Source organism: Terrapene carolina, unplaced genomic scaffold (assembly GCF_002925995.2).
Source record: "Terrapene carolina triunguis isolate 2854851 unplaced genomic scaffold, T_m_triunguis-2.0 Scaffold247, whole genome shotgun sequence".
NCBI classification, from domain to species: Eukaryota; Metazoa; Chordata; order Testudines; family Emydidae; genus Terrapene; species Terrapene triunguis.
The window spans coordinates 12,146,580-12,174,321 of NW_020664598.1; the positions used below are offsets into that span (position 1 = coordinate 12,146,580).

General features: G+C 46.4%; 1 protein-coding gene across 2 annotated transcripts in view; it reads right to left on the reverse strand.

Moving 5' to 3' along the window:
• Positions 1–2,585: 2,585 nt before the first annotated feature.
• TRIM24 (tripartite motif containing 24) overlaps positions 2,586–27,742 on the reverse strand; it is a 150,750-nt gene continuing 125,593 nt past the window's right edge. For both annotated transcript variants that reach the window (XM_026657486.2, XM_026657485.2), the window contains exons 14-19: positions 27,330–27,498; positions 26,373–26,686; positions 22,591–22,723; positions 14,598–14,672; positions 11,009–11,158; positions 2,586–3,317 (exon numbers count right to left, since the gene is read on the reverse strand). In XM_026657486.2, the coding sequence (XP_026513271.1) occupies positions 3,108–3,317; positions 11,009–11,158; positions 14,598–14,672; positions 22,591–22,723; positions 26,373–26,686; positions 27,330–27,498 (1,051 nt within the window). In that variant the 3' untranslated portion in view covers positions 2,586–3,107. The remainder of the gene's footprint in view (positions 3,318–11,008; positions 11,159–14,597; positions 14,673–22,590; positions 22,724–26,372; positions 26,687–27,329; positions 27,499–27,742) is intronic.

A 27,742-nucleotide genomic window follows, 5' to 3' on the forward strand; every position in this document is an offset into this window, starting at 1 on the left:
TTTGCACAGAATTTCCTTTTCCTCCCCGGAGGCTGCTGGAGCTGACAGAGCACAGCTTGCAACTGGAAGACACTGCCAGGGGAAGGGACTGGGAGCTGGGAGGTTCCCTGCAGCTGCAATTCTCAGAATGCCCTGAGGAAAGGAGAGACTAATACCCATAGCCCAGCTTCTCTATTTTGTGCCTGTAGAGTGCTGTCTTTGCCTTCCAGCATAGCCTCTCTCCTGAGGCAAGTTGTGTTTTGCAGCCACTTGACCAAACGGCAACCACAGGGCAGGGGCCTAGCCACAAACACTAATTGTTTCAATACAACTGCATATAAGTGTATACATCTAGGACCAAAGCACATACTTACATGATGGGAAATAGTCCTAGGAAACAGACTCTGAAAATGATCTGGGGTTGGTGATGAATAATCAGCTGAGTATCCATAAACTCTCACTGCAACACTGTAGCCAAAAGAGCTAATATGATGCTGGCTACATAAACAGGGGAATAGAGAGGCTATTTTACCTCTATATTTAGCACCAGTGCAACCATTGCTGGAATACTATGTCCAATTCTGGTGTCAACAATTCAAGAAGGATGTTGATAATTGGAGAGGGTTTAAAGGGTCAAGCAAATGATTAAAGGGTTAGAAAACAGACTTAAGGAACTCACTCACTGTAAGTAAACTAGATATGACTTAGGGATGACTTGATTACAGTCTCTGAATGGGGAACAAATATAGTAATGGGCTGTTCAGCCCAGCAGCAAAAGGTATAACATACTCTAATAGGTGGACGTTGAAGATAGACAAATGCAGCCTGGAAGTAAGGTGTACATTTTTAACAGTGGGTAATCTATCAAGGGTCATAGTAGATTCTCCATCACTGACCGTTTTAAAATCAATATTGGCTGTTTCTCTAAAATATCTGGACTATGAATTAATTTAAGGAAGTTCTATGACCTGTGTTATACTGGAAGTCTGACTAGATGAACACAATGGTCTCTTCTGGCCTTGCACATTAATAATCTCCTCCCCACTTCCCCAGTCCATCCTTTGCCCTCCATGGTCATACCAATTTTCAAGGAAATTAACAAGGGCACGAAGGGTGAGTTGACTGATGTACAGTCATGAAACCTCCATGCATCTGAAGAAGTGGGTTTTTTACCAACGAAAGCTTATGTCCAAATAAATAAATTTAAGGTGCCACCGGCCTCCTTGTTGTTTTTGTGGATACAGACTAACACGGCTACCTCTCCGATACTTGTAAATTTAAAATCATTGATAATTTACTCAAAGCAGCCCTCGCCAGACTCCTTTGTGATTGCAGCAGCCCTCCACTCCACTCTGGAGAACCAAAATAAAAGTAACAAAACAGGCAACTGTTACTCTAAAACCTAAACTACATTTTATGACAGTTTTTCTGTAGGTAATTTCCTAGATTTTAAAAAATAGTTAATGTTTACTTTTGACAACCCCCCTCATGTAGGAGAGTTTAGAACCCCCAGCAACAGAATACATACTGCTACTACTACTGGGGCTCTAGGGTACCTCAGGTGGCAGCAGCAGAAGGCTCTTATTCCAGAGGGGAGGTGACCCTGCCTCTGCCCTTTTTCCTTCTCACTTCATCCCTGCTGCGTATCAAAGGTCTGCTACAAACTTCCTAATGTTTTATAATGAAAAATGGCAGGTAACCTACAGAGAAAGGGGCACTACCAGCCACCCTTCTACTAAGGCAAATACTACTTACCTTGCTGTAATGCCTTCAGTCGGTTTCTTCCCCTCACTCCAGAGCTCTGCCACCACGTAGTCATCAATGTTTGTGGCCAGCCTCTAAACTTCTGTGGTAACAACTATCTTGTACACTGGAGCAGCAACCTATCTGTGCTATACAGAACATCAAATCTGTTTGCTTACCTGCAGTATTGGTGTAGACAGCTACCATAGTGCTCCACAAATGGGAATAGTTTGGATAAAGCTGCGCTTCTGAAGTTCAGTTTCCACATAAGACCAACCTGAATTAGGGCTTCTAACTGGCATATGGAGCACTCACAGATAAGTACAATTTTCTTTCAAAGGCACCTAGGTAGGTGGCGCTTCGAAAATAACTGCTTGAGAAGGGAGCATGGGTTGACATATTTCACAAACAGTGCAACAAGAGGGCTAGTGAGGTAAATGGCATGGAGAAGGAGGAGAGCTGAACAACAGTGTCTCATGCTTTCCAACTTGAAGAAGTATTGCTATAGTGATGACTCAATCATCCAGGAGCAATCACCACGACCACCTCTATGAAAGGAATGAGAAATGCAAGACTGCATTCCAAAGATGATATTTTCAGAAGTTCAATAAATTGTCTAACCAACTCTAGGTACAAGTAATCATTCCTTCCTTGCAACTATGCCATTAACTTCCATTAGCACACGTACATTGAATCCGTCTTATCTTGTTTAGAGGACATTTCAGAGACATTTTAGTGCATCTCATTGCAGTAATGCATACTGACCAAGAGAAATCCAACTGCTGGGATGAAAGGAACAACCTTCACCTATAAAAACACCCCAAACAAATCCCTCATTTTTTAAGTAGATTTTAATACAGCCCTCCCTTTACATTTTAAATCACCAGTAACTTCTTTAGGGGGCAACTACACTTCCATTGTACCAGTCATTCTCCTAGGACAACAAAATTACACCATGTGCTTTCATGGCTTGCGGTTAAGTACAGTACAAAACAAATTATGGCCAGCCACATGCCTTTGGTAAAATTAATGTCTGGTGATAATACATTTTCTTGAAACTGAGAAAGTCACACATTGAATTCATGTAACATTTTAAAGTTTAATTCTGTACAAATTCTTTTCTTTAAATGAATTTGAGCAGCTGTTATTCCAGATTGCTGTTTTAATGACGTTCCACAAGTAGGATGTAAGGACTGAACTTCAGAGAACAGTCTCTCCAAATGCCTTGATCCCTGGTAGATTTCTGTTTTAGGGGAAGAGTATAAAGTCTAGTAAACATCCACAAATGTACAGGTCAAAGTGGTCATGACTTTTCCTCTTGACAACTGACAGTTGATAAATATTTGTCTAGTTTTAAAAAATTCATTCCAGTACATGCGACTCATTCATTTAAGCAACTGGCGCTCCTCTGCTTTGAGGCGTTTTTTCCGGGGCTGTACAAAATCATCATCAGAGTCATCACTAAATTCTGGATTCTCTCTCTCACTCCGACAGTAGGGTTGTATAGGGAATTCTCTCTCCGGATAAAGGGTCTTTAGGAGTTCTTCAAAGTAGGCTTCAAGTTTCATGCCAGCATCAGCCACTTCTGAATCAGGCTGTTGGGTGAGTTTACAATAATCAGTGCATCATAAAATAGTTTGACACTTATAGCACCCAAAGAATCTCAAAGTGCAAACTGCTAAAATCAACTAGCAATAAGACACAGACATCTCTGGGACATTTTGGCCAAGAACACCACAACTAATTCCTTCTCTTACAAAACTGACATAAAATCTAATGTTCAAGACGGACAGGATCATTGGTTTAAGATCTCCACTGAAAGACCCACTTAAGAGATCATACATGATATAAAGTTTATCCACTTCAGAAATGGAAGGATTTGGTCAACTGTGCCACTAAGAAGACAGAGTATTTTGTACCAGATGCTTTGACTGCTATGCCATTTTTCTGGCCAGTGGAATTTTTTTCCCGCCTCTCTCACACACACAGCAGAATATAAAATGTTACTAACATAGATGATTATACCTTAGCACACTAACCAGGCCCAAGGTGTTTCACATCAGCAGCCCTGGCCAGTTTCCTGGTTTAAGCAGAGGCTAATAGCTAAAGCCAGTTCTAGTCAGGTCTTGCCTCCTTCCTGCTGGAACTACCCTTCCTTCCTGCCCTACATGGGACATTTGTCCCTTCCCCAGAGTTCCACCCCTCACTTCAAATGAGGAATCAGCAGATGGCTAAGAAAGCCAGCAGTGGCCAAGGAGATCTTGGTATAGCAGTCAGAAGCCACAGCGTACTTAAGAGGTTGACTGAAGGGCAGGACAAGGTGGGTGGGGAATGAAAGGCTCACTACTCATTGAGGGGTCAGGGAAGGGAGGAAGGGCAGTGGGAAAGATATTATTCTGCAGATAGACTCACTGCCTTTTGCCTCCTAAGACAGGTGGAGAGAGAGAGATAAAGAACCGACGAGGGGGGATGCCATTTTAGATTTGGTTTTGGTGAGTAGTGAGGACCTTGTTGAGGAAATGGTTGTAGGGGACAATCTTGGCTCAAGTGATCATGAGCTAATTTGGTTTAAACTAAATGGAAGGATTAACAAAATTAAATCGGAGACTAAGGTTTACGATTTCAAAAGGGCTAACTTTAATAAATTAAGGCGACTAGTTAGGGAAGTAGATTGGACTAACATATTTATGGATCTAAAGGCGGAAGGCGCCTGGGATTATTTCAAGTTGAAGTTGCAGGAGCTGTCGGAGGCCTGTATCCCGAGAAAGGGAAAACGGTTCGTAGGCAGGAGATTTAGATCGAGCTGGATGAGCGAGCGTCTCAGACGGGTGATTAAGAAAAAACAGAAAGTGTACAAGGAGTGGAAGATGGGAGGGATCAGCAAAGAAACCTACCTTATTGAGGTCAGAGCATGTAGAGATGGAGTGAGAAAGGCCAAAAGCCGTGTAGAGTTGGACCTTGCGAGGGGAATTAAAACCAATAGTAAGAGGTTTTATAGCCATATAAATAGGAAGAAAACAAAAAGAAGAAGTGGGACCGCTTAAGACTGTAGACGGAGTGGAGATTAAGGATAATCTAGGCATGGCACAATATCTAAACGAATATTTTGCATCGGTCTTTAATGAGGCTAATGAAGGACTTAGGAATAGTGGCAGCGTGACGGATGGGAATAAAGGAAGGGGGGTTGACATTACCGTATCCGAGGTAGAAGCCAAACTCGAACAGCTTAACGGGACTAAATCGGGCAGACCGGATGATCTTCATCCGAGAATATTAAAGGAACTGGCGCAAGAAATTGCAAGCCCGTTAGCGATAATTTTTAATGAATCTGTAAACTCGGGGGTGGTACCGTTGGACTGGAGAATAGCTAATGTGGTTCCTATTTTCAAGAAGGGGAAAAAAAGTGACCCGGGTAACTACAGGCCTGTTAGTTTAACATCTGTAATATGCAAGGTCTTGGAAAAAATTTTGAAGGAGAAAGTAGTTAAGGACCTTGAGGTCAATGGCAATTGGGACAAATTACAACACGGTTTTACGAAAGGTAGATCATGCCAAACCAACCTGATCTCCTTCTTTGAGAAAGTAACAGTTTTTTTAGATAAAGGAAATGCGGTGGATCTAATATACCTCGATTTCAGTAAAGCGTTTGATACGGTACCGCATGAGGAATTATTGGTTAAATTGGAAAAGATGGGGATCGATATGAAAATCCAGAGGTGGATAAAGAACTGGTTAAAGGGGAGACTGCAGCGGGTCATACTGAAAGGTGAACTGTCAGGTTGGAGGGAGGTTACCAGTGGAGTTCCTCAAGGTTCGGTTTTGTGTCCGATTTTATTTAATCTATTTATTACTGACCTCGGAACCGAATGTAGGAGTGGGCTGATAAAGTTTGCGGATGATACAAAGTTGGGAGGTATTGCCAATTCGGAGAAGGATTGGGATATCCTGCAGAGAGATTTGGATGACCTTGTAAACTGGAGTAATAGTAATAGGATGAAATTTAATAGTGAGAAGTGTAAGGTTATGCACTGAGGGATGACTAACAAGAATTTTAGTTATAAACTGGGGACGCATCGGTTGGAAGTAACGGAAGAGGAGAAGGACCTCGGAGTTCTGGTTGATCGCAGGATGACTATGAGTTGGCAATGTGACGTGGCCGTGAAAAAAGCCAATGCGGTCCTGGGATGCATTAGGCGAGGTATTTCTAGTAGGGATAAGGAGGTGCTGGTTCCGTTATACAAGGCACTGGTGAGACCTCATTTGGAGTACTGTGTGCAGTTCTGGTCTCCCATGTTTAAAAAGGATGAATACAAACTGGAACGGGTATTCCACTAGGAGGATCCGAGGAATGGAAAACCTGTCGTATAAAAGGAGACTCGAGGAGCTCGGTTTGTTTACCTTAACCAAAAGAAGGCTGAGGGGGGATATGATTGCTCTCTTTAAATATATCAGAGGGATAAATACCAGGGAGGGAGAGGAATTATTTCAGCTCAGTACTAATGTGGACACGAGAACAAATGGATATAAAAACTGGCCGTAGGGAAGTTTAGGCTCGAAATTAGACGAAGGTTTCTAACCATCAGAGGGGTGAAGTTCTGGAACAGCCTTCCGAGGGAAACAGTGGGGGCGAAAGACCTCTCTGGCTTTAAGATTAAGCTTGATAAGTTTATGGAGGGGATGGTTTGATGGGATAACGTGATTTTAGTCAATAGGTCAATAACGTGCCATCGCTGGTAATTAGTAACAATGGTCAATGATGGGATATTAAAAGTTACTACAGAGAACTTTTTTCCGGAGGGTCTGGCTGGAGAATCTTGCCTGCATGCTCGGGGTACAGCTGATCGCCATATTTGGGGTCGGGAAGGAATTTTCCTCCAGGGTAGATTGGCAGAGGCCCTGGAGGTTTTTTGCCTTCCTCCGCAGCATGGGGCAGGGGTCGCTTGCTGGAGGATTCTCTGAGACTTGAAGTCTTTAAATCATGATTTGGGGACTTCAACAGCTGAGTCAAGGGAGAGAATTATTCCAGGAGTGGGTGGGTCAGCTTTTGTGGCCTGCATCATGCGGGAGGTCAGACTAGATGATCATAATGGTCCCTTCTGACCTTAAAGTCTATGAGTCTATAAATATATAACTGTTAGATAAGTGTGCATAATAATCTTAAGAAATGTAAAAAGGATTTTTTCTGTTTTCTGTGTGTGTCAAGATGACAGCTCTCAAAACTCTGCTAAAACAACTTTCAAGGTTGTAAAAAATTAGAAAGTTGGTTTGTCTCTTATCTACAGTGGATTCTTGGTTCATGTAGATAACAGGGCAAAGCAAACCAGACAAGGTGTGAGATTTACTAGCCAGGTGATCTTGGACTAGGGAGGATGGATACTAACTAGACAGAACTAGTGAAGTCCAAGGTCACAAGATGAAGATAAGAATAAGACACAAAAGCAATGAAAAGACAGCTAGATTGAGTAAGGAGTACGGTAGCAATGGTTAAAAAGACAAGAGATACCAATTAGAGTTTTTGAAGAATAAATAAAAGATGTACTAGAGTTATGATGGTGCGCATATGAAAGTGTTTAGAATAGAATGTTTACAGATAAGGAATTTTAAATAATTGGTGCCTGTATGATGTTATGAGACAAGGTATAAAGGACATGTAGAGCAATGCAGGACCCCTACCAGATTGGACCAGAATGGCTCTGATGAGAACAGAAAAAGACTACCTGTGCCCCAGGACTGGGTAACTGATCATTGCTGTATCCTGCTCTAATCTGCTTTATTTATGCTCTATACTTAGTTAAGGTAGTAATATAGTGTCCTAAAATTTTCTTAAAGTTTTCAACTAATTAAGCTTAAGTAACTGGTGTGGATTGTGCCTTTCACCAAACAGACAGAAGCCATATTAAATCTGCTCCTATCCATTTCCATAGAAGAAATGGTTACTGACTGTAACTGCACTTTGAGATGTGACGCAGATGTGTATTCCAAGTAGGTTTGTGCACATGCTGGAGCCAGAGACTTTTGCCTAGCAGCACCCGTAGAGGAGTGGCGCTCATGCTTTGTGCTTGTAGCCCCTCCCTTGGCTATATGAAGCGACAAAGACCAGACCCCCCTCAGTTCCTTTGCATCGAATGTTTGGGGGAAGACTGATGCAGAGGGGACGGTGGGTGGATTGTGGTATACACGTCTGCATCATATCTAGAACCACTACAGTTACAGCAAGTAATCGTTTAGTCTTCTTTGAGTAGATGCAGACATGTATTCCAAGTAGATGACTAGCGAACCCCATCTGGGGGGAGGGCTTAGCATCCACCTGAGCAAGGATTGCAGGACTACTCTTCTGACATTAGTGTCTGCTCTGGAAGAAGCAGTGATAGCATAATGATCTGTCAAAAGTATGCACAGACAACCCTGTGACCACCCTACAAATGTCCAATATTGAAATGTCATTGAAGAACGCCACCAAAGTTGCCTGTGCTCTCGTCAAATGTGCCCATATATACTGAGGGTGTGTAACTGATGCTATCTCGTATGCAGTATTGAAGCAAGATATTATCGATCTAGAGATGGTCTGCACAGAGACTGCTTGACCCTTCATATGGTCTGCATATGATATGAACAGGGCAAGGCGAAGCACAAAACTGTTCCGTCTTGTTCAGACAGAAGGCTAGACAGCGTCTAACATCTAGTGTATGGAGGCATTGCTCTTCTGGGGAGGAATGCAGCTTGGGGGCAAATACACTGCCTGGTTCAAGTGAAACTGAGACCAACTTGGATACAAAACTTCAGATGTGGCCAAAGCATAATCTTGTTCCTGGAAAACTGTGTGTAAGAAGGACCAGCCATCAGGGCCTGCAACTCTCTCACTTCCTGGCACAGGTAATGGCTATCAAGAATGCAGTTTTCTGGGACACGAGGCAGGAAGCAAGAGGCTTACATGGAGGCCCCATTAGACCCACTAAGACCATGTTCAGGTCCCACAAGGGGCAGGTGGAGTATTCCTTTCAGAAATCTCATCACCATGGGATTGGAGAAAATAATGGACAGGCAAGATGAAATGCGGATATTGCTGCCAAGTACATTCTCAGACAACTGAGAGCTAGGTCCAATTCCTGAAGATGCAAAAGGTACTCCACGATGTCCTGCATGGAAGCCTCTGCCCAGTGGGTCACACGAGCCAAGGACCACACAGAAAGCCTCTTCCTCTTTGACAAGTAGGCTGTTCTAGTGGAAGGCTTCCTACTGTTAAGTAGGACCCATTGGACAGCCTCTGAGCAAAACACTTCCTCTTCGTTCAGCCATGCAGGATCCACACCTTGAGGTGCAGGGAGTTGGTCGCTGGATGCGGCCATGGTCCTGTGTGAGCGAGGAGATCAGAGAACCAGTGCTACCTCAGCTACTCTGGGGCAATGAGGACAAGTCTGGCTCAATCTGCCTTGAGTTTGGCCACGACCTAGGGAAGGATGGTGTACAGCGGAGTTGACTTCCAGCTGCAGTGGAAAGCATCGGAGAGGGAGCCCGGGCTGAGCCCCTCCAGAGAGCAAAATAGGCAACATTTCTGGTTTTCCTTTGTCACAGAGGTCGATCATGGGGACGCCCCATGTTGCGAACACCATCCTAAAGATTTCAGTCTTCAGGGACCACTCATGGATCAGGGAGAAAACCCAGCTGAGATGATCCATGAGATGGTTCTAGACCCCTGGTAAGTGGAGAGCTACTGGGGTGGTATCATCTGATACAGAACTGCAACAGGTTGATTGCCTCCAGGCAGAGTGCTCTGTTGTGGGCTCCCCCTTGTTTGTTCACATAGCACATCACGGTAATATTATCTGTGAGTATGTGAACCACTGAATGCCTGATTTGGTCCCAGAAGGCACAAAGTGTTGTGGATGGCCCGAAGCTCCAACACGTTGATAGGAAGCAAGGTCTCCTGTTCCAACCACAGACCATGCACCTCCAGTGAGTGCAGATGTGCTCCCCAAACCAGAAGGGACGTGATGGTAACCACTGATTGGTGGGAGAGGGCCGAGTGAAGGGGACCGGCAGGCACACACTGCATGGGGACTCCCACCAGTGCAAGGACTCCAGGACTGATGAAAGAAGGTGAACCAACCTGTTTAGCGAATACAGAGCAGGGCTGTAAACCGTCCTGAGCCCCATCTGAAGAGGACAAAGGCGTAACTGGGCAAGATGGACCACCTGGGTGCTGTTGGGGGGAGGGTCCAGCTCCCTCTTCCCATGTGGCCCAATAGGTTCAGGCACACGTGGACTGTTATGGACAGCTGTGATTGCAAACTGAGGCACAGCTGTAGAATCATCTGGAAGTGGTTGCTCGGCAGGAACGCCCTCGACTTCGTGAAATCTAACAGGGCCCCAGTGATCTCTATTTGCTGAGTGGGGGCCAAAGTTGACTTTATGATGTTTAGAATGAGTCCCAAACAGTCAAGGAAGTGTAGCGTGGTGTCAACGTGGGCAAGAACCTCCTCTCTGGAGCCTGCAGTAACCAGCATCGAGGTAAGGGAAGATATGGATTTCCTTCCTCCTCAGATATGCCATGACTACCACCATGCATTTGGTGAAGATTCAGGGGGCAGAAGAGAGGTCGAATGGGAGAATCATGTATTGAAAGTGGCAGTCTCTTACCATGAAGCAAAGATACTTCCTGTGACTCGGCAGAACGGCCACGTGGAAGTAGGTGTCTTGAAGAACCAGAGCAGCAGGCAAGCCATTTTGAGACAAAGAAGGGAGGATAGGTATATACAACAAACTAGGCTAAGATATAAACTTGTGAGGTTGTGAAGCAATAACTGCATAGAGCTCCAACTCCAGCAAATGGGCAGTATGAAGAAACCAAGTGGGTTTGGGGCGCTGCCACCTCATGTATCCAGGGGAGGAGCTACAGGCATGAATGCCACTTCTTTACGGGTACTGCTAGGCAAAAGGCTCTGGAGCGTGGGGCATGCACACACCTAATTAGAATACACATCAGCATCTACTCAAGGAAGAATTAAAGCATATTTAATCCTCATATAATAATAATTAAACCAAACTGTTTGCTACTGCTTTCTTTCCCGTCTTCCTTCTATGGACCTGTCTCTACTACATACTAATCTAATACAAAAGTAATTTCAAGTGAAATCTATAACTTCATTGAATAGGTCTCATAACCAAAGCAAGATTAATTCACAAAGTTGTTATATCATTTGCATCAAGAAATTCTACCACCTGCCACAAATTCTGCTTTCTTGGAAATATGTAAGCTTGTAAAACTATATGGTTTTACTTTTCTGACCTCATTAAACTCAGCACAATTTTGGAAAATCAGTCTGAAATCTGCCACAAAATCTTCTGGTTTCATATACAGTGGATGGTTCACTTGCAGTCTTTTTTTGATTGTTGACAAGTCCATAGGCTTCTTTATTATTTTGTAGTATTCAGGCACCTGGAAAAAAAAAAAAAATCACCAATCAGATCTCTCTCTCTCTCTCACACACACACACACACACACACACACACAGATTTTTAATCATAATCTCCAGGCAAAATACTATTCAATTTAACTCTTAAAGTATAGTTCTAAGATGTAAACATAATGCGTTCTTACTTGAGATAGGCTCCCTGTGAGTAGTGAGAGACAACTCTGCTTACCTTTATGGTACGATAAAGGATGTATTTGGATTTATTTCTACACCACTAAGGCCTGGTCTGCACTACAGAGGTTAGGTCGACATAAGACAGCTTACGTCAACCTAGCTGTGTAAGTGTCTATACTACAATTTTCCTCCCGCTGATTTAACTTGCCCGCTATGCTGACCTAATAACTCCACCTCAGAACTGTAGTGCTAAGGTCGATGTAGTTAGGTCGACGCAGTCTCTGTGCTTGCTTACATTGCCTGTTGCTGCCTTTCACAGCCCGTTGGCACCCCACAATGCCCCACTTGAGTTGGTGCAAGTGCTTCTGGTGAGGACATGCACCGCCGACGGAAGGAGCATAGTGTGGACACAAAGAACGGATGTAATTAACATGGTGGCTGTAGGTCAAGCGAACTTAAGTCGATTTAATTTTGTAGTATAGACATGCCCTAAGTGTTCTCCACACTACATTAAATGAAAATGGCAAGACTAGTTAAAGATGCATTTGAGGTATAAACAGCTATATATTTAAATGCTAGTACCAATAAATGATTTAAACTATTACTTCAATCCTTTCACCTGTGAAGCCAGGCTGTTGTCATAATACAGTGGTGCCCAAACTTCTCCTGTTCTCCCCCCACCCTTACCAGTAATGGAATCTGTCTGCGCCCCCCTCCAATACTGCACAGTTGGCTCAGCAGAGTAGCTTGGGCTGAAGGCAGAGCTGGGGGCAGAACTTGGGCTGGGGGAGGAGCTGGGGCTAGATGTGGAGCTGGCCTGGAGATGGAGAGGGAATGAGGGCAGAGCTGGGCTGTTGGTGGAGCAGGGGGAGCTGGGCTCAGGGAGGAGTGGAGATGGGGGAGAGTGGGGCTGGGTGGTGGTGCTCCTTCCCCACCCCATCCCCTGTGGGGGCTGGCTTAGGCCCTGCCTATGCACACCCCTGAATGTTCCTCTGTGCCCCTCAACAAGGTGCACCCCACAGTTTGGGGACAACTGTCTTCATATATGGAGTCCAACTATACAGGCTATTTACAAATTTAAGATAGCTTTTCTGAAACTCATGTCATGGTTTTGAACTCCCATACCTGACAACCTGCTCAGGCAAGAACTAAAGTGCATTCAAGGTGGGTGGAGTGATTTCTCTGCTATCCAATAGAATAGAATCTGTATTTCAAGTTCTGATGGTTCACAAGATATTGGACCTAAAAACACGTGACTGATCTAGGTTCAATATTGTAAGGACTCTGCCTCAGGAGGAAGAGCAAATATTTTTGAGGCAGAGGTTTTTTAAATTTTTTAATACAGTAACTGATAGAAAGCAGCTCGAAGTGTTGGAATGTTAGAAACAGTCTGGAGTGAAATCAGTGGGCAAAATGCAGGTGAGGCTCTCAAAAATAAAGAAATGTAATGTATCTTATCTCTATTGCCATGTATGCAGGGCACATTTTTGTTTAAAAGAATGAGTTTTCAAAACTATTTTTTAAAGAGATTTAAACCTCGGTGTTCTACAGTAGAAATACTCAGTAATATGTACAGTAATATTTTACATCTTTATGTATCTCTTCATCTCCTCCTTTTTAAATATTGATTTTAAACAAATCGGAAATTTAATTCCAAAAATGTGTCATTGTTTCAACATCTCCACAATAAAAGGGGCAGTTTTCTTTCACTTAGATCTGCCATTTTACTGATGCATCAGTGCTTAGATATAACAGCAATAGGGACCACCGATGAAATGGAGAGAGACAGCTGTAGTTTTAGAACAGAGGAAGTACAGCACAATATTTGACTAGATGAAAAAGTGGTTCATGTAACTTCACTTTAAAAAAAGTTAACTTGCCTTACAGCAACATGAAGTGTTCCAAAGATGTATTTCCTTTGTCAAACTGAAATAAACTATCAGAATAGCAGCTTCCTGTGTGTGTTAATTAAACATATGATACTTTAAAAAGAGGATAGAGGGTATTTAAGGCACGAAGGGGCAAATTTTAAAAGATGTAATTTTGTATGCTCCTGCCTGGCTCCCATGCACAAAAAATGAGCAAAGCCTGACTTGCATGTCAGCAGGAGATGTGAATAAAATTCTGTCTTTAAAAATTTAGTCTTTAATTTGTGTGTAATTTCTCTCTCTCTGCAATTAGATGCAACAATTAGAACATATAATTTATTTCACATTCCAGATTCTTATTTATGAACCAGAAGCCATTCTTTTCTCCCCACCCACCAACAATCTAGGCAGATCTGTGAAGAATTTTAAGATGTAGTCCAAGTTGTGGAATTAAAGTATGCGCTTGTACTACTGACATTATGGAAATAGAGACTTCCCTTAAGGCTCGACTACACTTACAGCAGTGCAGCTGTAGCGTTTAGTGAAGACTACATATGCTGATGGGAGAGCTTCTCCTATTGGTGTAGGTACTCCACCTTCCCGCGAGGTGGTAGTTATGTCAATGGTAGCCGCCTTCCTGTCCACATAGAGCTGTCTACACTGGGTATAACTATGTCACTCAGCACACTCCTGAATGACTTAGTAATACTGACATACATTGGTAGTGTAGACTAAGCCTCTCCTTCCATTTTGAGTTCACACAAGTAAGAGCTAGTCTACACTGTCAACGGTAAAGCGCTGCTGTGGCAGCACTTTAACGTGCCTTGTACGGTCAATGAGGGGCACAGCTCCCAGCGCTGGAGCACTGTTTACACTGGCGCTTTACAGCAGTGCAACTTGCTGTGCTCAGGGGGTGTTTTTTCACACCCCTGAGCGAGAAAGTTGCAGTGCTGTTAATTGCCAGTGTAGACAAGCCCTAAATGCTTCATTGCTGTTAAATGTAAATAGCACCATTCTTTGTGCAATTCAATGATATGCCAACTACCATTCATTTCAAAAGAATGCAGCAACACTCAAGATGAAGTGGGAAAACCAGAAGTTAAGGGTTAAGTCATGTTTCATGCATAAGACACACGATTTTAAGATGTAGTGTACACTTTATAGTAAAGTTTGTTAATTTACAGCAATTGGGAAATAAGTCTCACCTTAATCTCTGCTCGGATTCAATGAGCATGGAAATTCCATGCATCTAGTATCAACCTTTTACCTCTATCCTACATTTAGATATTTGTTACATTAAATATCTGGAGTAGATTACTCTTCTGATGATGGATTTGTTACTGGGAACAGTAACGCCCACAGAAGTGCTGGTGCCAAGTGCTCGGACTCTTTTATAAGGCAAAAATGACAATGTACATACTGTAGGAGGAACTGGATCTTGAAAAGCCAGGCTCATTTCATGGCAGTAGAGGTACAGCAGTAGCCTTTCACATTTCTGTATATAGGGAAAGACAGAATGCCTGTGTATTAGAGAATGGCTGCGATTTTACCTTTAATAGTTTGTTATGCTAAGAAATTCAGGCAGACGTTTACTACTTCCCCAGCCCCAAAAAACATCAAGCACATTTGAAAATATCAGACATTCAGAGAAAGCAAATTAATCATCATTACCAAGAAGCCTAATTCTGTTTTTTCCACATAGTGCCACCCAAGAGAGTGCCCCCCTGGCCGCAGTTCTACCTAGAGCTCCCCTCTCCCCCCCCTGCCCCCCCATCAGGCTCGGGCCAAATTATGACCTCAGTAAAAGACGGTTACTCACCGTTGTAACTGTTGTTCTTCGAGATGTGTTGCTCATATCCATTCCAGTTAGGTGTGTGCGCGCCGCGTGCACGATCGTCGGAAGATTTTTACCCTAGCAACACCCGGTGGGTCGGCTGTGGAGCCCCCTAGAGTGGCGCCGTTATGGCGCTGGATATATACCCCAGCCGACCCAGCGCCCCCTCAGTTCCTTCTTGCCAGCTACTCCGACAGTGGGGAAGGGGGGCGGGTTTGGAATGGATATGAGCAACACATCTCGAAGAACAACAGTTACAACGGTGAGTAACCGTCTTTTCTTCTTCGAGTGCTTGCTCATATCCATTCCAGTTAGGTGACTCCCAAGCCCCACCTAGGTGGCGGGGTCGGAGTGAGACATTGCTGTGTGCAGAACCGCTGACCCGAAAGCAGCATCGTCTCTGGATTGTTGCACCAGCGCATAGTGAGTAGCAAATGTGTGGACCGATGACCACACTGCAGCTTTACAAATGTCCTGGATTGGTACTTGAGCCAGAAAGGCAGTCGAGGAGGCCTGGGCCCTCGTGGAATGAGCAGTGAGGCGTGGCGTCGGTACACCGGCCAGGTCGTAGCAAGCACGAATGCAGGACGTAATCCAAGAGGACAGGCACTGTGAAGAGACCGGTGAGCCTTTCATCCGGTTGGCCACCGCAACGAAGAGTTGCGTCGTTTTCCTAAATGGCTTTGTACGGTCAATGTAGAAAGCCAGGGCCCTGCGAACGTCCAAAGAATGTAAACGTTGGTCTTGACGAGTAGCGTGCGGTTTCGGATGGAAGACCGGAAGAAATATATCTTGGTTTACATGGAAAGGTGACACCACCTTCGGAAGAAAGGCAGGGTGGGGGCGAAGCTGCACCTTGTCCTTGTGGAACACCATGTAAGGGGGCTCGGATGTCAGCGCCCTGAGTTCCGAGACGCGTCGTGCTGAGGTGATGGCTACGAGGAAGGCTGTCTTCCAGGACAAGTACAGGAGTGAGCAGGTCGCCAATGGTTCAAACGGAGGCCCTGTGAGCCTGGAGAGGACGAGGTTGAGGTTCCACGTCGGAACCGGCTGTCGTTGCTGTGGGTACAGCCGGTCTAAGCCCTTGAGGAATCTAACGACCATCGGGTTAGAGAAGACCGAGGACGTGAGTTCTCCTGGGTGGAAAGCGGAAATGGCGGCGAGGTGAACCCTAATTGAGGATGTCGCCAAGCCTTGCTGTCTTAGGGACAGAAGGTATTCCAGTATCAAGGGGATAGGAGCCTGCGCGGGAGACGTAGCTCGTTGCTCACACCAACAGGAGAACCTCTTCCACTTGGCTAAATAAGTGGTCCGCGTAGAGGGCTTTCTACTTCCCAGCAGGACCTGTTGGACGGCCTGGGAGCATTGCCGCTCTGTCCGACTCAACCATGAAGCATCCACGCCGTGAGGTGGAGTGACTGCAGGTCGGGGTGACACAGCCGGCCGTGGTCCTGAGAGATGAGATCCGGAGTCAAGGGGAGCGTGATGGGCCTCTGTACTGACAGCTCCAGCAGTGTGGTGTACCAGTGCTGTCTCGGCCAAGCGGGAGCGACTAGAATTACCCGTGCATGGTCCCTGCGGATCTTGAGCAGCACCCTGTGGACGAGCGGGAATGGAGGAAAGGCGTAGAACAGATGGTCTTTCCATGCCATGAGGAAGGCGTCTGACCGAGAGCCCGGGGCTCGCCCGTGTAGGGAGCAGAATGCCTGGCACTTCCTGTTGGCCCGAGACGCGAATAGGTCGATCTGGGGAAACCCCCACCTTTGGAAGACGGAATAAATGATGTCCGGGCGAATCGACCACTCGTGCGTCTGGAAGGACCTGCTGAGACGGTCCGCCAGCGTATTCTGGACTCCAGGAAGGAATGACGCCTTGAGATGAATCGAGTGGGCGATGCAGAATTCCCACAGGCGAATGGCCTCTTGGCATAGGGGAGATGAGCGAGCTCCGCCTTGCTTGTTGATGTAAAACATGGCCGTGGTGTTGTCGGTGAGAATCAGCACGCAACGGCCCTGTAGGAAGTTGAGGAAAGCCTGGCAAGCCAGGCGCACCGCCATCAGCTCTCGGACGTTGATGTGCAGGGCTAGTTGGGACGCGGACCACAGGCCTTGGGTATGGTGCTCCCCCAGGTGAGCGCCCCAGCCTAGAGATGAAGCGTCCGTAGGTGGAGGGAGGGCTGCGGGGCGTGAAAGGGTACTCCTGCACAGACCGCTGTGCGATCCGTCCACCAGGCGAGAGAGGCCAATACCGAGGCCGGAACCGTGACCACCATGTTCAGGTCGTCTCGATGAGGACGGTAGACCGATGACACCCAAGCCTGCAGTGGGCGAAGTCGCAGTCTGGCGTGCCTGGTTACGTATGTACACGAGGCCATGTGGCCCAGAAGGACAAGGCATGTTCTTATGGTGGTAATTGGAAAGGCCCTGAGACGTTGAATGACGCTTGAGATGGTATGAAATCGGCTGTCTGGCAGTGCGGCTCGGGCACGTCTGGAGTCGAGGATTGCTCCAATGAACTCTATCCTCTGAGTTGGTACTAGAGTGGACTTCTCTCTGTTGAGTAGAATGCCCAGCTCGTGGAAAGTGTTTGTCACTATGCGGACATGAGCCTGCACTTGGCCTCTGGTGTGGCCGCGTACCAGCCAGTCGTCCAAGTACGGGAACAGCTGTATCCCTTGTCGACGGAGGAAGGCCGCGACGACTGCCAGACACTTCGTGAACACCCTGGGAGCCGAGGACAAGCCGAAGGGAAGGACTGCGAATTGTTTACCATGAATCGCAGGAAACGTCTGTGGGGCGGATAAATTGCTATGTGAAAATAAGCGTCCTTCATGTCGAGGGCGGCGAACCAGTCTCCAGGATCCAGTGAAGGGATAATGGTCCCCAATGACACCATGCGGAACTTCAACTTTACTATGAATTTGTTGAGTCCGCGTAAGTCTAAGATGGGCCGTAGACCCCCTTTTGACTTGGGTATCAGGAAGTAGCGGGAGTAAAACCCCCTGCCCCTTAGCTCCGATGGAACCTCCTCTATGGCCCCCATAGCGAGGAGCCCAAGAACCTCCTGTGTAAGGAGTTGCTCGTGAGAAGGGTCCCTGAAGAGGGACGGGGAGGGGGAGTGGGAGGGGGGGGGGCGAGGAAAACTGGAGGGCGTATCCCCTTTCACCGTGCGAAGGACCCAACGGTCCGAGGTTATACGGGACCAAGCACGGTGGAAACGGGAGAGGCGATCCCGGAAGGGGGGAACCGAATCCTGGAAATTGGTTGAGGTGCCGTCCTCGACCGCACCTTCAAAAGGCTTGTCTAGGCCCAGAAGGTGGCCTAGGCTGGCCCTGGTTCTGACCGGGTTGAGGGCCGGTCGACCTCCGCCTACCACCTCGACCCCGCCTCCTAGCAAAGTCCTGTCTTGGACGAGGCGGGGGAGGGTAGAACCGCTGAGGCTGGGGCCTGAAGGGTCTGCGCTGAGGCCCTGGGACATGCATCCCCAGGGAGCGCATCATTGTCCGAGAGTCTTTAAGATTTTGGAGCCTCGAGTCCGTTTTCTCTGAAAAGAGGCCCTGGCCCTCGAACGGTAGGTCCTGCAGGGTCTGCTGCAGTTCAGGTGGCAAGCCTGACACCTGGAGCCAGGAGATTCGGCGCATTGCTATCCCCGACGCCAGGGTCCTAGCGGCCGAGTCCGCTATATCAAGGGACGCCTGTAGGGAGGTGCATGCCACCCGCTTGCCCTCCTCTACCAAGGCCCCGAACTCTTCCCTCGAGTCCTGGGGAACCAGCTCTCTAAATTTCCCCATCGAGGACCACATATTGAAGCCATAGCGGCTCAGGAGCGCCTGCTGGTTCGCTGCCCGCAGTTGCAGTCCGCCAGCCGAATAGACCTTGCGTCCGAACAAATCGAAGCGCTTAGCGTCCTTCGATTTGGGCGCAGCAGCCTGCTGGCCATGTCACTCCCGTGCATTGACTGATGAAACTACCAGTGAGCACGGTTGGGGGTGAGTGTACAAATACTCATGTTCCCTGGAAGGCACGAAGTACTTTCTCTCAACCCCTCTGGCCGTGGGCGGAATAGAGGCCGGGGTCTGCCAGATAGTGGTGGCGTTGGCCTGGATGGTGCGGATCAGCGGTAATGCCACCCTGGATGGAGCATCCGGTGAAATGATCTGCACGATTGGGTCATGGACCTCCGCAATCTCCTCCACCTGGAGGTCCATATTGCGAGCCATGCGACGCAGAAGGTCCTGATGGGCCCAAAGGTCTATAGGAGGCGGCCCAATGGTGGACGTGCCCGCTACGGCCTCATCAGGCGAGGACGAGGAGGATGCCCCCGGTGGCAAGGGGTCCAATGGTTGGTCCTGCTCCAGGTGTTCCTGGTGTTGGGCATCGCCTGCCCCCTGGTCCAGGGCCTCTGCAGGTGCGGGCACTGGAGCCTCCACGTCCCTTGGGGGAGGGCGGGAGATGGTGGACTCTGGGGCCCTAGGCTCCGAACGGCCAGAGCGGGAGGCCGATAGGGGAGCTCCTTGTGCCTGGTGGTAGGCCCAAGGAGTCCAGAAGGACCAATGCGCAGGTCCTTGCATAGGGTCGTCGGTCTCCTGCAGGTGGCCGGCCTCCACTGTCTCAGATGACCGCGACGCCGATCTCGACGGCCACGGCGGTGCCGAACCCGATGCCGTCGGCACCGGATGGTACGGTGCCGATCGGTGCCGACCGTAAGGCGATCTGTCCCTGTGCGGTTCCGGCGAACGGTGCCGGGACCTGGACCGGTGCCGATAGTCCCTCCGGTGCCGGGATCCCGATCTGGAACGGGACGACGATCTGGAGGAGGCGTGGTACCGGGAGCGGCCTCTCGAGCCCGAGTGGCGCTCATACCGGTGCCGGGAGCTGCGCCTCGACCCCGATCGGTGCCGGTCGTCGCGACGGTGCCGGGATGTTGATCGGCGCCGCGAGGAAGATCTGGGCCGCGAGTACGACCGGTGCCGAGGTGACATTCGGCGCCGGGACTCAGAGCGGCGTCGGGACCTGCTTCGGGATCTGGAGCGGTGCCGAGAGACTTGTGCTGGCGACGGTGGGCGCACCAGGGCAGGTTTCCCTCTGGACTGCAGCACACGTGGAGCCACCGGTGCCGGGAGTTGCGACGGCGCCGGCTCAGTGAGGGCGATCAGGTCTCTCGCGGTAGCGAAGGTCTCCGGGGTGGAAGGGAGACAAGGTTCCACCACCAGCCTTGGTGGTGAAACAGTCCGCACCGGACTCAACGGCCTCGGTGCCGGAGTCGACGGTGTGGCCGCCTGTCTTTGGCGGTCCAGCTGCGGACGCGGCTCTACCCCCGGCACCGGGGGAGCCGGTATCTTCGCGGCAGCAACGTCCCGCGCCTTGCCGGCCTTCTTATGGCCCGGAGAAATGGATCGGTGCCGAGGTTCTTTAGGCGGGCGCGGTGCCGACGTCAGTCGGTGCCGAACAGTCTTTTCTGCCGCACCGGTCGGGCCCGCCGGGGCGCTGCGCACCGAAGCGCTCGGTGCCGGGACAGGGCGCGCCGAGGGACGATCCGGACTCAGAGCCGCCTCCATCAGGAGCTGTCGGAGTCTAAAGTCCCGCTCCTTTCTTGTCCTCGGCTTGAAGGCCTAGGGCACTTATCTGCTGGATGAGTCTCTCCAAGGCACTTCAAGCAAGAACTATGCGGGTCGCTGGTTGGCATATGCTTCCCGCAGGACGCGCACGGCTTAAAGCCAGGAGCCTTGGGCATGGGCCCGGCTGTGCGCCGGGGGGAAAAGGGGAAAAACACCCCCTAAACCCCCGATAACAATATACAACTATATATATACACAATATACTAACTAACTAACTAACTTGAAAACTATCTATATAACTAACTATAACAAGAACAATGAGAAGCTAGGGAGTGTGGAGATCAGCTAAGCCGCACTCCACAGTTCCAACGACCGTCAGGGGCGGTAAGAAGGAACTGAGGGGGCGCTGGGTCGGCTGGGGTATATATCCAGCGCCATAACGGCGCCACTCTAGGGGGCTCCACAGCCGACCCACCGGGTGTTGCTAGGGTAAAAATCTTCCGACGATCGTGCACGCGGCGCGCACACACCTAACTGGAATGGATATGAGCAAGCACTCGAAGAAGAACAATCTACTTTCAGTGTATACACAGGTGTTACTAACTAGATTTTAGTCAACAATTCTGTTGATGAACCATAAGGGGACAAAACCAATTTAGCTCACACTTTCTCAGCTGTGTTATGCAGAAGTCAACAGCAAAACATTTGGTCACTGAAGCTCGCAGAACCATTAACACACTGCATCTATATTAAGATAACATTTTTACTGTCTTTTTCAGTGTCAAGCCACCTGTTAAACATGGCAGAGTAGAGAATTTGTGATCTAGACTTCAGTTCAAAAGCTTTTTGCTTTGCTTAAGGGGATAATTTTGAATGAGGCTTGCTCAAAAGAGGGTGTCTATGATGAACAAAAAAAAAACACCCACAACACCGAGCCTTAGAGCCCAGGTCAACTGACTCAGGCTTGTGCTGTGGAGCTAGAAGTAGCAGTGTAGACATTCCCACTTGGACTAAAGCCCAGGCTGTGGAGCCTATATAAAGTGAGAGTGTCTGGTGCTGCAAAGACTACAGGGTAAGAAGCACACTTCAGACCTAGTTCTCCTTATGGTAGGAGCCTCCACTTTATACCTATACTAAGCTAGAGTGCAAAAAGGGCCCAAAATTAAATAAAAATTACTAAACTAATCTACTAATACTGGGTAAAATACAAAAACCAAGAGGCTCTGGGAAACAATTTTTCCAGAACATTAGGTCAAAGAGACAGCCCAGGTTTCTGTTCTGCACACTGCCACAGCTGGAAGAAACAGAGATGGCTGACGTACCCCACCCCCTTTTAGAGCTTCTCTTCTAAGCACTGGTCTACACGGGGGGGGGAGGGGGGGGGCGAGAGGGATCAAGAGAATAGCATAGCTGAAGTCGACGTATCTTAGATTGACTTACTTCGTGTCCTCGCAGCGCGGGATCGACGGCCGCCGCTCCCCCGTCGACTCCGCTTCCGCCTCTCGCCCTGGTGGAGTTCTGGAGTCGACGGGGAGCGCATTTGGGAATCGATTTATTGCGTCTAGACGAGACGCGATACATCGATCACTACCCGCCGATCCGGCAGGTAGTGAAGATGTACCCTAATATTCAGAGCCGCAAAGGGAGAACACAACACACAGGCCCTGCTCCAGAGGCTTCTACTAGTCCAACTGCGACACCAGGGCATCTCTCAATATTGGGGATATGCAGCGGCCCACCAGAAAAAATAATATTTAAGACTTCATAGTGCTCTATGAATGAAAAACAGCCTTTAGAATAGGCATGTTCCAGGTGGGGGAAACAGAGGCAAAGATATTTAACATCTTACTCAAGACAACCAAAGAGCACTTGGTGATTCTTGGCTTCCAGTCTTGGGCAAGTTCTCAGAGCTTATTTAGAAATCCTCCAGTGAACTCTTATTACTACCACCAAATATATAAAAAGCAGCATTTATTAAACAACCGGACAAGCAGACTGGTTGAATGAACAATGTATCCTCACCCGCCGATCTATTGGTGCCAATCCCATATAACCTTCTAGTTTTCTTTTTTCAGAGCTCTGATTGGGATTATCACAATCATATTCTACTTCTGGCTTGGACAAGTCCCGACAGAATGTGCAAATCCACTCTCCTCTAAACAAGGGGGAAAACAGATATATTACTCTGGGCACCTGATCAAGTTACATGGTCTTGAATAGAGGGTTTCCAAATACTTTTGGACAAGTTGTTCATTTCTATTTTCTTTTTGCCCTGTGTCAATTTTTTTGCAACCATCAAAAGGAGGGATAAGGATGGTAAAGGGACATCTCTTTGGAAGAAAAACTCACTCATTCCTGGATTTAATTTTTTGGAATAGTTTGACATCAAAAATAGCATCTATTTCCACTAGTTTTGAAACCATTCCTATGGGTTTACAAATTAAATTCAAATTTTAATAGTAGGTGCAGTTGCTGGTTAGGAGGCAATCTGAAGAAAAAAGTATAAGAGGAAATGAGAAAAACAATTAAAATTTAGGGATGAAAAATGGAACAGTATAGGCAGAGTGCAAAACAAATTCAGAAATACCATGAAAATAGAGCAACGGAGAGGTTGGGACCTGTGGGAAGTATATTTTCTCATTAGAAGTTAGCTTGTAGGCTAGTTTTTCTATTCTTAACAAAATAACGTCTCAGCTTTTTTTTTTTTTTATCTCAGTTATTCTTGGGGGGAAACTCTAAATTGCAGGAGAATAATGGTTCACAAACTACTTTTGCTAACTGCCCTTCTCCCCCTTATCATTAGTGATGCCCTCAAATCCTTGAGCAAACCTAATGCATGTGGTTTAGTAAAATTCTTTACAGAGACACCTGAATCTTCACAAATAACCACAATACAGCTGAATTGTATTGACTTGCTTACAAGAATGAATAAAGACAGAATTCAGCTACGATTGATTATGAAAAGTACAGTATTAACATGCATGTGTTGTACCACATATCTGATCTAATAATATAAACATGACCTCTGGCATTGGGGTTAGTTTCAGGAGCAAATTAAAATTACTTTTGACAGTGAAACCTGTTAAAGCCTACAGCAGAACTACAAGTCCTCCATAAGACAGACACACATTCTATTAGGATAATTAAAAGTTTTCTAGTTTCTCCTAGGCTATCCTGAACCAAGCACTTTGAGATCTGTGAAGGGTCCTGGCCAGAGCGTCTGGTTAGCCACGCTGGAAAAGAGACTTTGTGAACAAGACAGTCTATGTTGTTAAATAAGGTTTTAGCCTAAAAAGCATATGTTTAACTTTATTTGCTTGTAACCCTTTCTATCTTTATTTCTTACACTGGGTATCACTTAATCCTATGGTCTTTTGTTAAATACACTATATTAAATTTTACTATAAGCAAATTTAGCGCTCTGTTTGAAGGGAAGGGTGCGTTAACCCCAGTTAAGCTACCTGCCTGCAGTATACTGTCTCTTTAAAGGAGCAACAAACTTAATAACTTCTCTAAGAATTCAGTGAGAGGGCGACAATGTAGGGCAGTGGCTCTCAACATATTTACGATTGTGGGCCGTATACGTGACCCACAATGTATTATGTGGGCCGCATCCAATACTACTCGTATGGCCCTGAGGATGTCACATGGGCCACAGCTGTGTGTTGACTGGGCTGCAAGTTGAGAACCACTGCTGTAGGGAGACATTTCTGGGCAAGTTGGGGTTCACTCTCTTACCCACAAGGCAAGGTTTAGACAGCAGAGTCCTGAAGAGTTTGCTGGCAAGGAAGAGAAGCTTGTGTGTCAGGGAGCTGTCACACAGCTTACCAGCAGCAAAACTCACTTGGTGAGGCTAAGATGGGTAACACAGTAACTCACAATTCTCTGAATCCTAGCAGCTTTTCACACATATTTAGCCATGAAAAGAGTACCTTAGGGACTTGGTATGACAGCAGTTTTGGTGGAGTGAAGAGAACAGATGTCAGGTGGAAAGGGATTCAAGATGGAGTACAAGGAGAGCAATTCAAGGCAATGGCTGTAACAGCATGTTCAGGGTGAAGGGCTGCAAGTAGAAGAGGCAGATGGAGTCCAGGGCAACTATTTTGAAGGGAATGGGCCAGAAGACAGTAAGGAGCAAAAGGGGTGAAAGGGGGACTGAGGGAAGGTTGACAGGTGGGATGGGGCTGAGGGGCAGGTTAAGAGATGGAGTTGAAGTGTGAAATCTCAGTATCTGTGATGGTGCTACTCAGAATTAAGAATACTGGCCACTAGTATTACTATGGACTTTACAGATTTGAGCCCCACTTAGAAACTTATTTTTTTGCTCTTTGCCCCACTGAATAAGCTCAGCAAAAGCCACAGCCAAAGAAAAGTTGAAACTTTAGAAAGGTATTTCTGGAATGTTTAGAAAACCCAATAACTGTACAATGTGACATGAAAACAGTGATATTTTCCTTTACACATTTAACTAATAAAAAACAGTTTGATATTCATACAGTCTTTGTTTATGTACAGAGGAAACAAAATTGTAGAAAGCTTTTATGGTAAGCAAAATAACAGCGCTGTATTTAAAGGAAGACAGCCCCATGGTTTGGAGATTCAAAAGGCACATAGTCGATGTGCATAGACTAAGTACAGTACTTGAATATAATTGGTATTTCAAAGCCTGATGTGCTACCAGCAATTGTTCTCCTCAAAGCATGTAAGCAGAGCTGAAGTGTAAGAAACTGTAAACTAAACCAGTATTTAACATTAATATCAAATCATTGAACACTGACCATCTTATGGTAAACATAGCTGTATCCTTGTTCAATACTAGCTTAAGTCTTTTATCCAGTGCTCCTATACCAGAGTGTCACAAAATGTCATTTTTACTTTGGCAAAGTAGCTGACACGGTAGTAAGCTTTAGAAATACTAAGGATAAGTATCTATTTTCAAACAACATTTATACGTAATAGAAAAATGGATGTTTAACCTTCTGATGGTTCCAACTGGGCTGAGCAAATTGCATAGTTGCCTTCCAACATACCAATCAAGGCCTATAAAGATTAGTCTTCCTTCTTCTCAGTGCTGACTGAGGTAGTTTTTAAAGTATTATCAGCAGACAGCAAGCACTGTGCCCTATGGCTGACATGGCCCCTGTTTAATACTGTATCAGTAGAGCTTTTTCTTTAAAAGAATTTTAAAAAACGGTTTCTGTTGTCCTTAAAGGATTCTGTTTAGAATGGTGATTCTATGGCCCAATTTTGTGGCTACAGATGATATTAGATGGCCCAGATATAAGCGATCTTTCCAAGAAACTGCAGCATTTTATAATAGCTTTTGCAGCAGCAATAATAGTTCAGGTTACACAACTCAAATTTAGTTAAATCCTGGATTTCACCGACTCAAACTTTCTTAGGGCTTGTTTACACACACACACAGCGCTGTGGGGTGCAGCTGCACTGATGCAGCGGCACCGCTGAAGTGTGTCTGGTGAAGATGCTGTATGCCAATAGGAAAGAGCTCTGTCATCCGCATAATAAAACCACCTCTGTGAGAGAAGGTAGCTATGTTGGCGGGAGAAGCTCTCCCATCAACATAGTGCTGTCCACACCGATGCTTATGTTGGTGTAACTTGCGTTGCTCAGGGAGGTGGTTTAATTACCTCCCTGAGCGACATGAATTATGCCAACATAAGCTGTAGTGTAGAGATAGCCTTAGAGTTGTCTTTTGGGGCAGAAACATCCTGTACTTGGCCTCACAGCCCAAAGGTGATTTCTTTTGAGCAAAGTTTGGACAAAATTCATTTGGTCATTTTTACCTTGGAAAGTTCATCAGTGAAGGGACATGACAAGAAAGGTGGAACACTTTAGGGCATTTCTCACAACACAGGAGCTCTCCTCCATTCTGACACACTGCACACCAGTCCTCATTGGGGTCATCCTCTTTTCTGCTGTCTCCAATGTGAGGGGTACCCATCCATGCTGTCGTCCCACTGGATGTGTTCTCCTGAAGTATCCCTGGTCGGTCACCTGTGCTATCTGGAGCATCTGTTCTTAAGACTGTTTTGTCAGAAGTGGTATTATGACGGCTATCCAATAGCAGAGAGGTGAGTATGCTTCTTGAAAAGTTGGTCTGTAGGAAAACGCAAAGATACATCTAGATTCCAGGCTGTCAGGTATAATTATCAACACAAACACATTGAAAATAAAAACATTACTATTTCACGTGTATTGTTAGTCATGCTCCTTAGAACCTCTACACAGGAGTTATCACTGTTATGGCTTCAGCCAATTTAATACAGCAAACTAGTATAACAGTTCCCAAGTAGGTTAGCTCTGACATTTAAGAAACTGCTTCCAATAGAAAAATATAATAATCTTCCAGTAGCAAATAGGTCTAGCACTCCTAAAGTTGAGCCTACGCATTAGTAATAGCAAAATCTCCAAACACCATGTGAAAGAACTTACAGTATTTATAAGCTTCCCCCCATCTCCCAGGTCCCCACAGACTATGGCAGTCTGATCATGTCGGTTATTCAGTCATCCCAGTTTACTAAGAAATATAACCTGGTTTGGAATCTCACTTCATCCCTTAAAAAACAAAAACAAAACCCCCCAAAACACACCCACTACTACATGAGGTACTTCCCTTAAAGTTAACACCTATGAGTAACGCTCTATCAGAATATTTGTAATTTATTCTATTTCCAATAAATGCAAAACACCCTCCCCATAACCCAAACTCAGAAGAGATTCTTTATTATTGTTAATATTACATTCCGAGGCCGGGATTCTTCATCTGTTTCTTGCTTCACTATAACAATTGGGAAATCATAGTTCTCATGGGATGTACCAGACTCCTGTTTAATCCTGATTGGCTCCAACATGACAACAGGAACTCTGTGTGTAGAATCAGCTCCTGGTGGCCTGCTGGAGGAGCCAGAGCTACGGAGGATGAGAAGAGGCAGAAAGAAGAAAAATGAAGAACAGTGAGTTGTTGGACGTCATCTGCACCATTCAAGAGAGCACAGTGCTTTCAGAAAAATCATACCTCTTGTAGTGATTAAGAATCATGTCCCTGGAACACTACAGTATTTTCCATTCTCTACATTTTGAGGCTACAGCATTACCCACCATAGAACAAAATCTGAGATTTAGAGTTCATACCTTTCTTCAGGTTTTTTAAAAT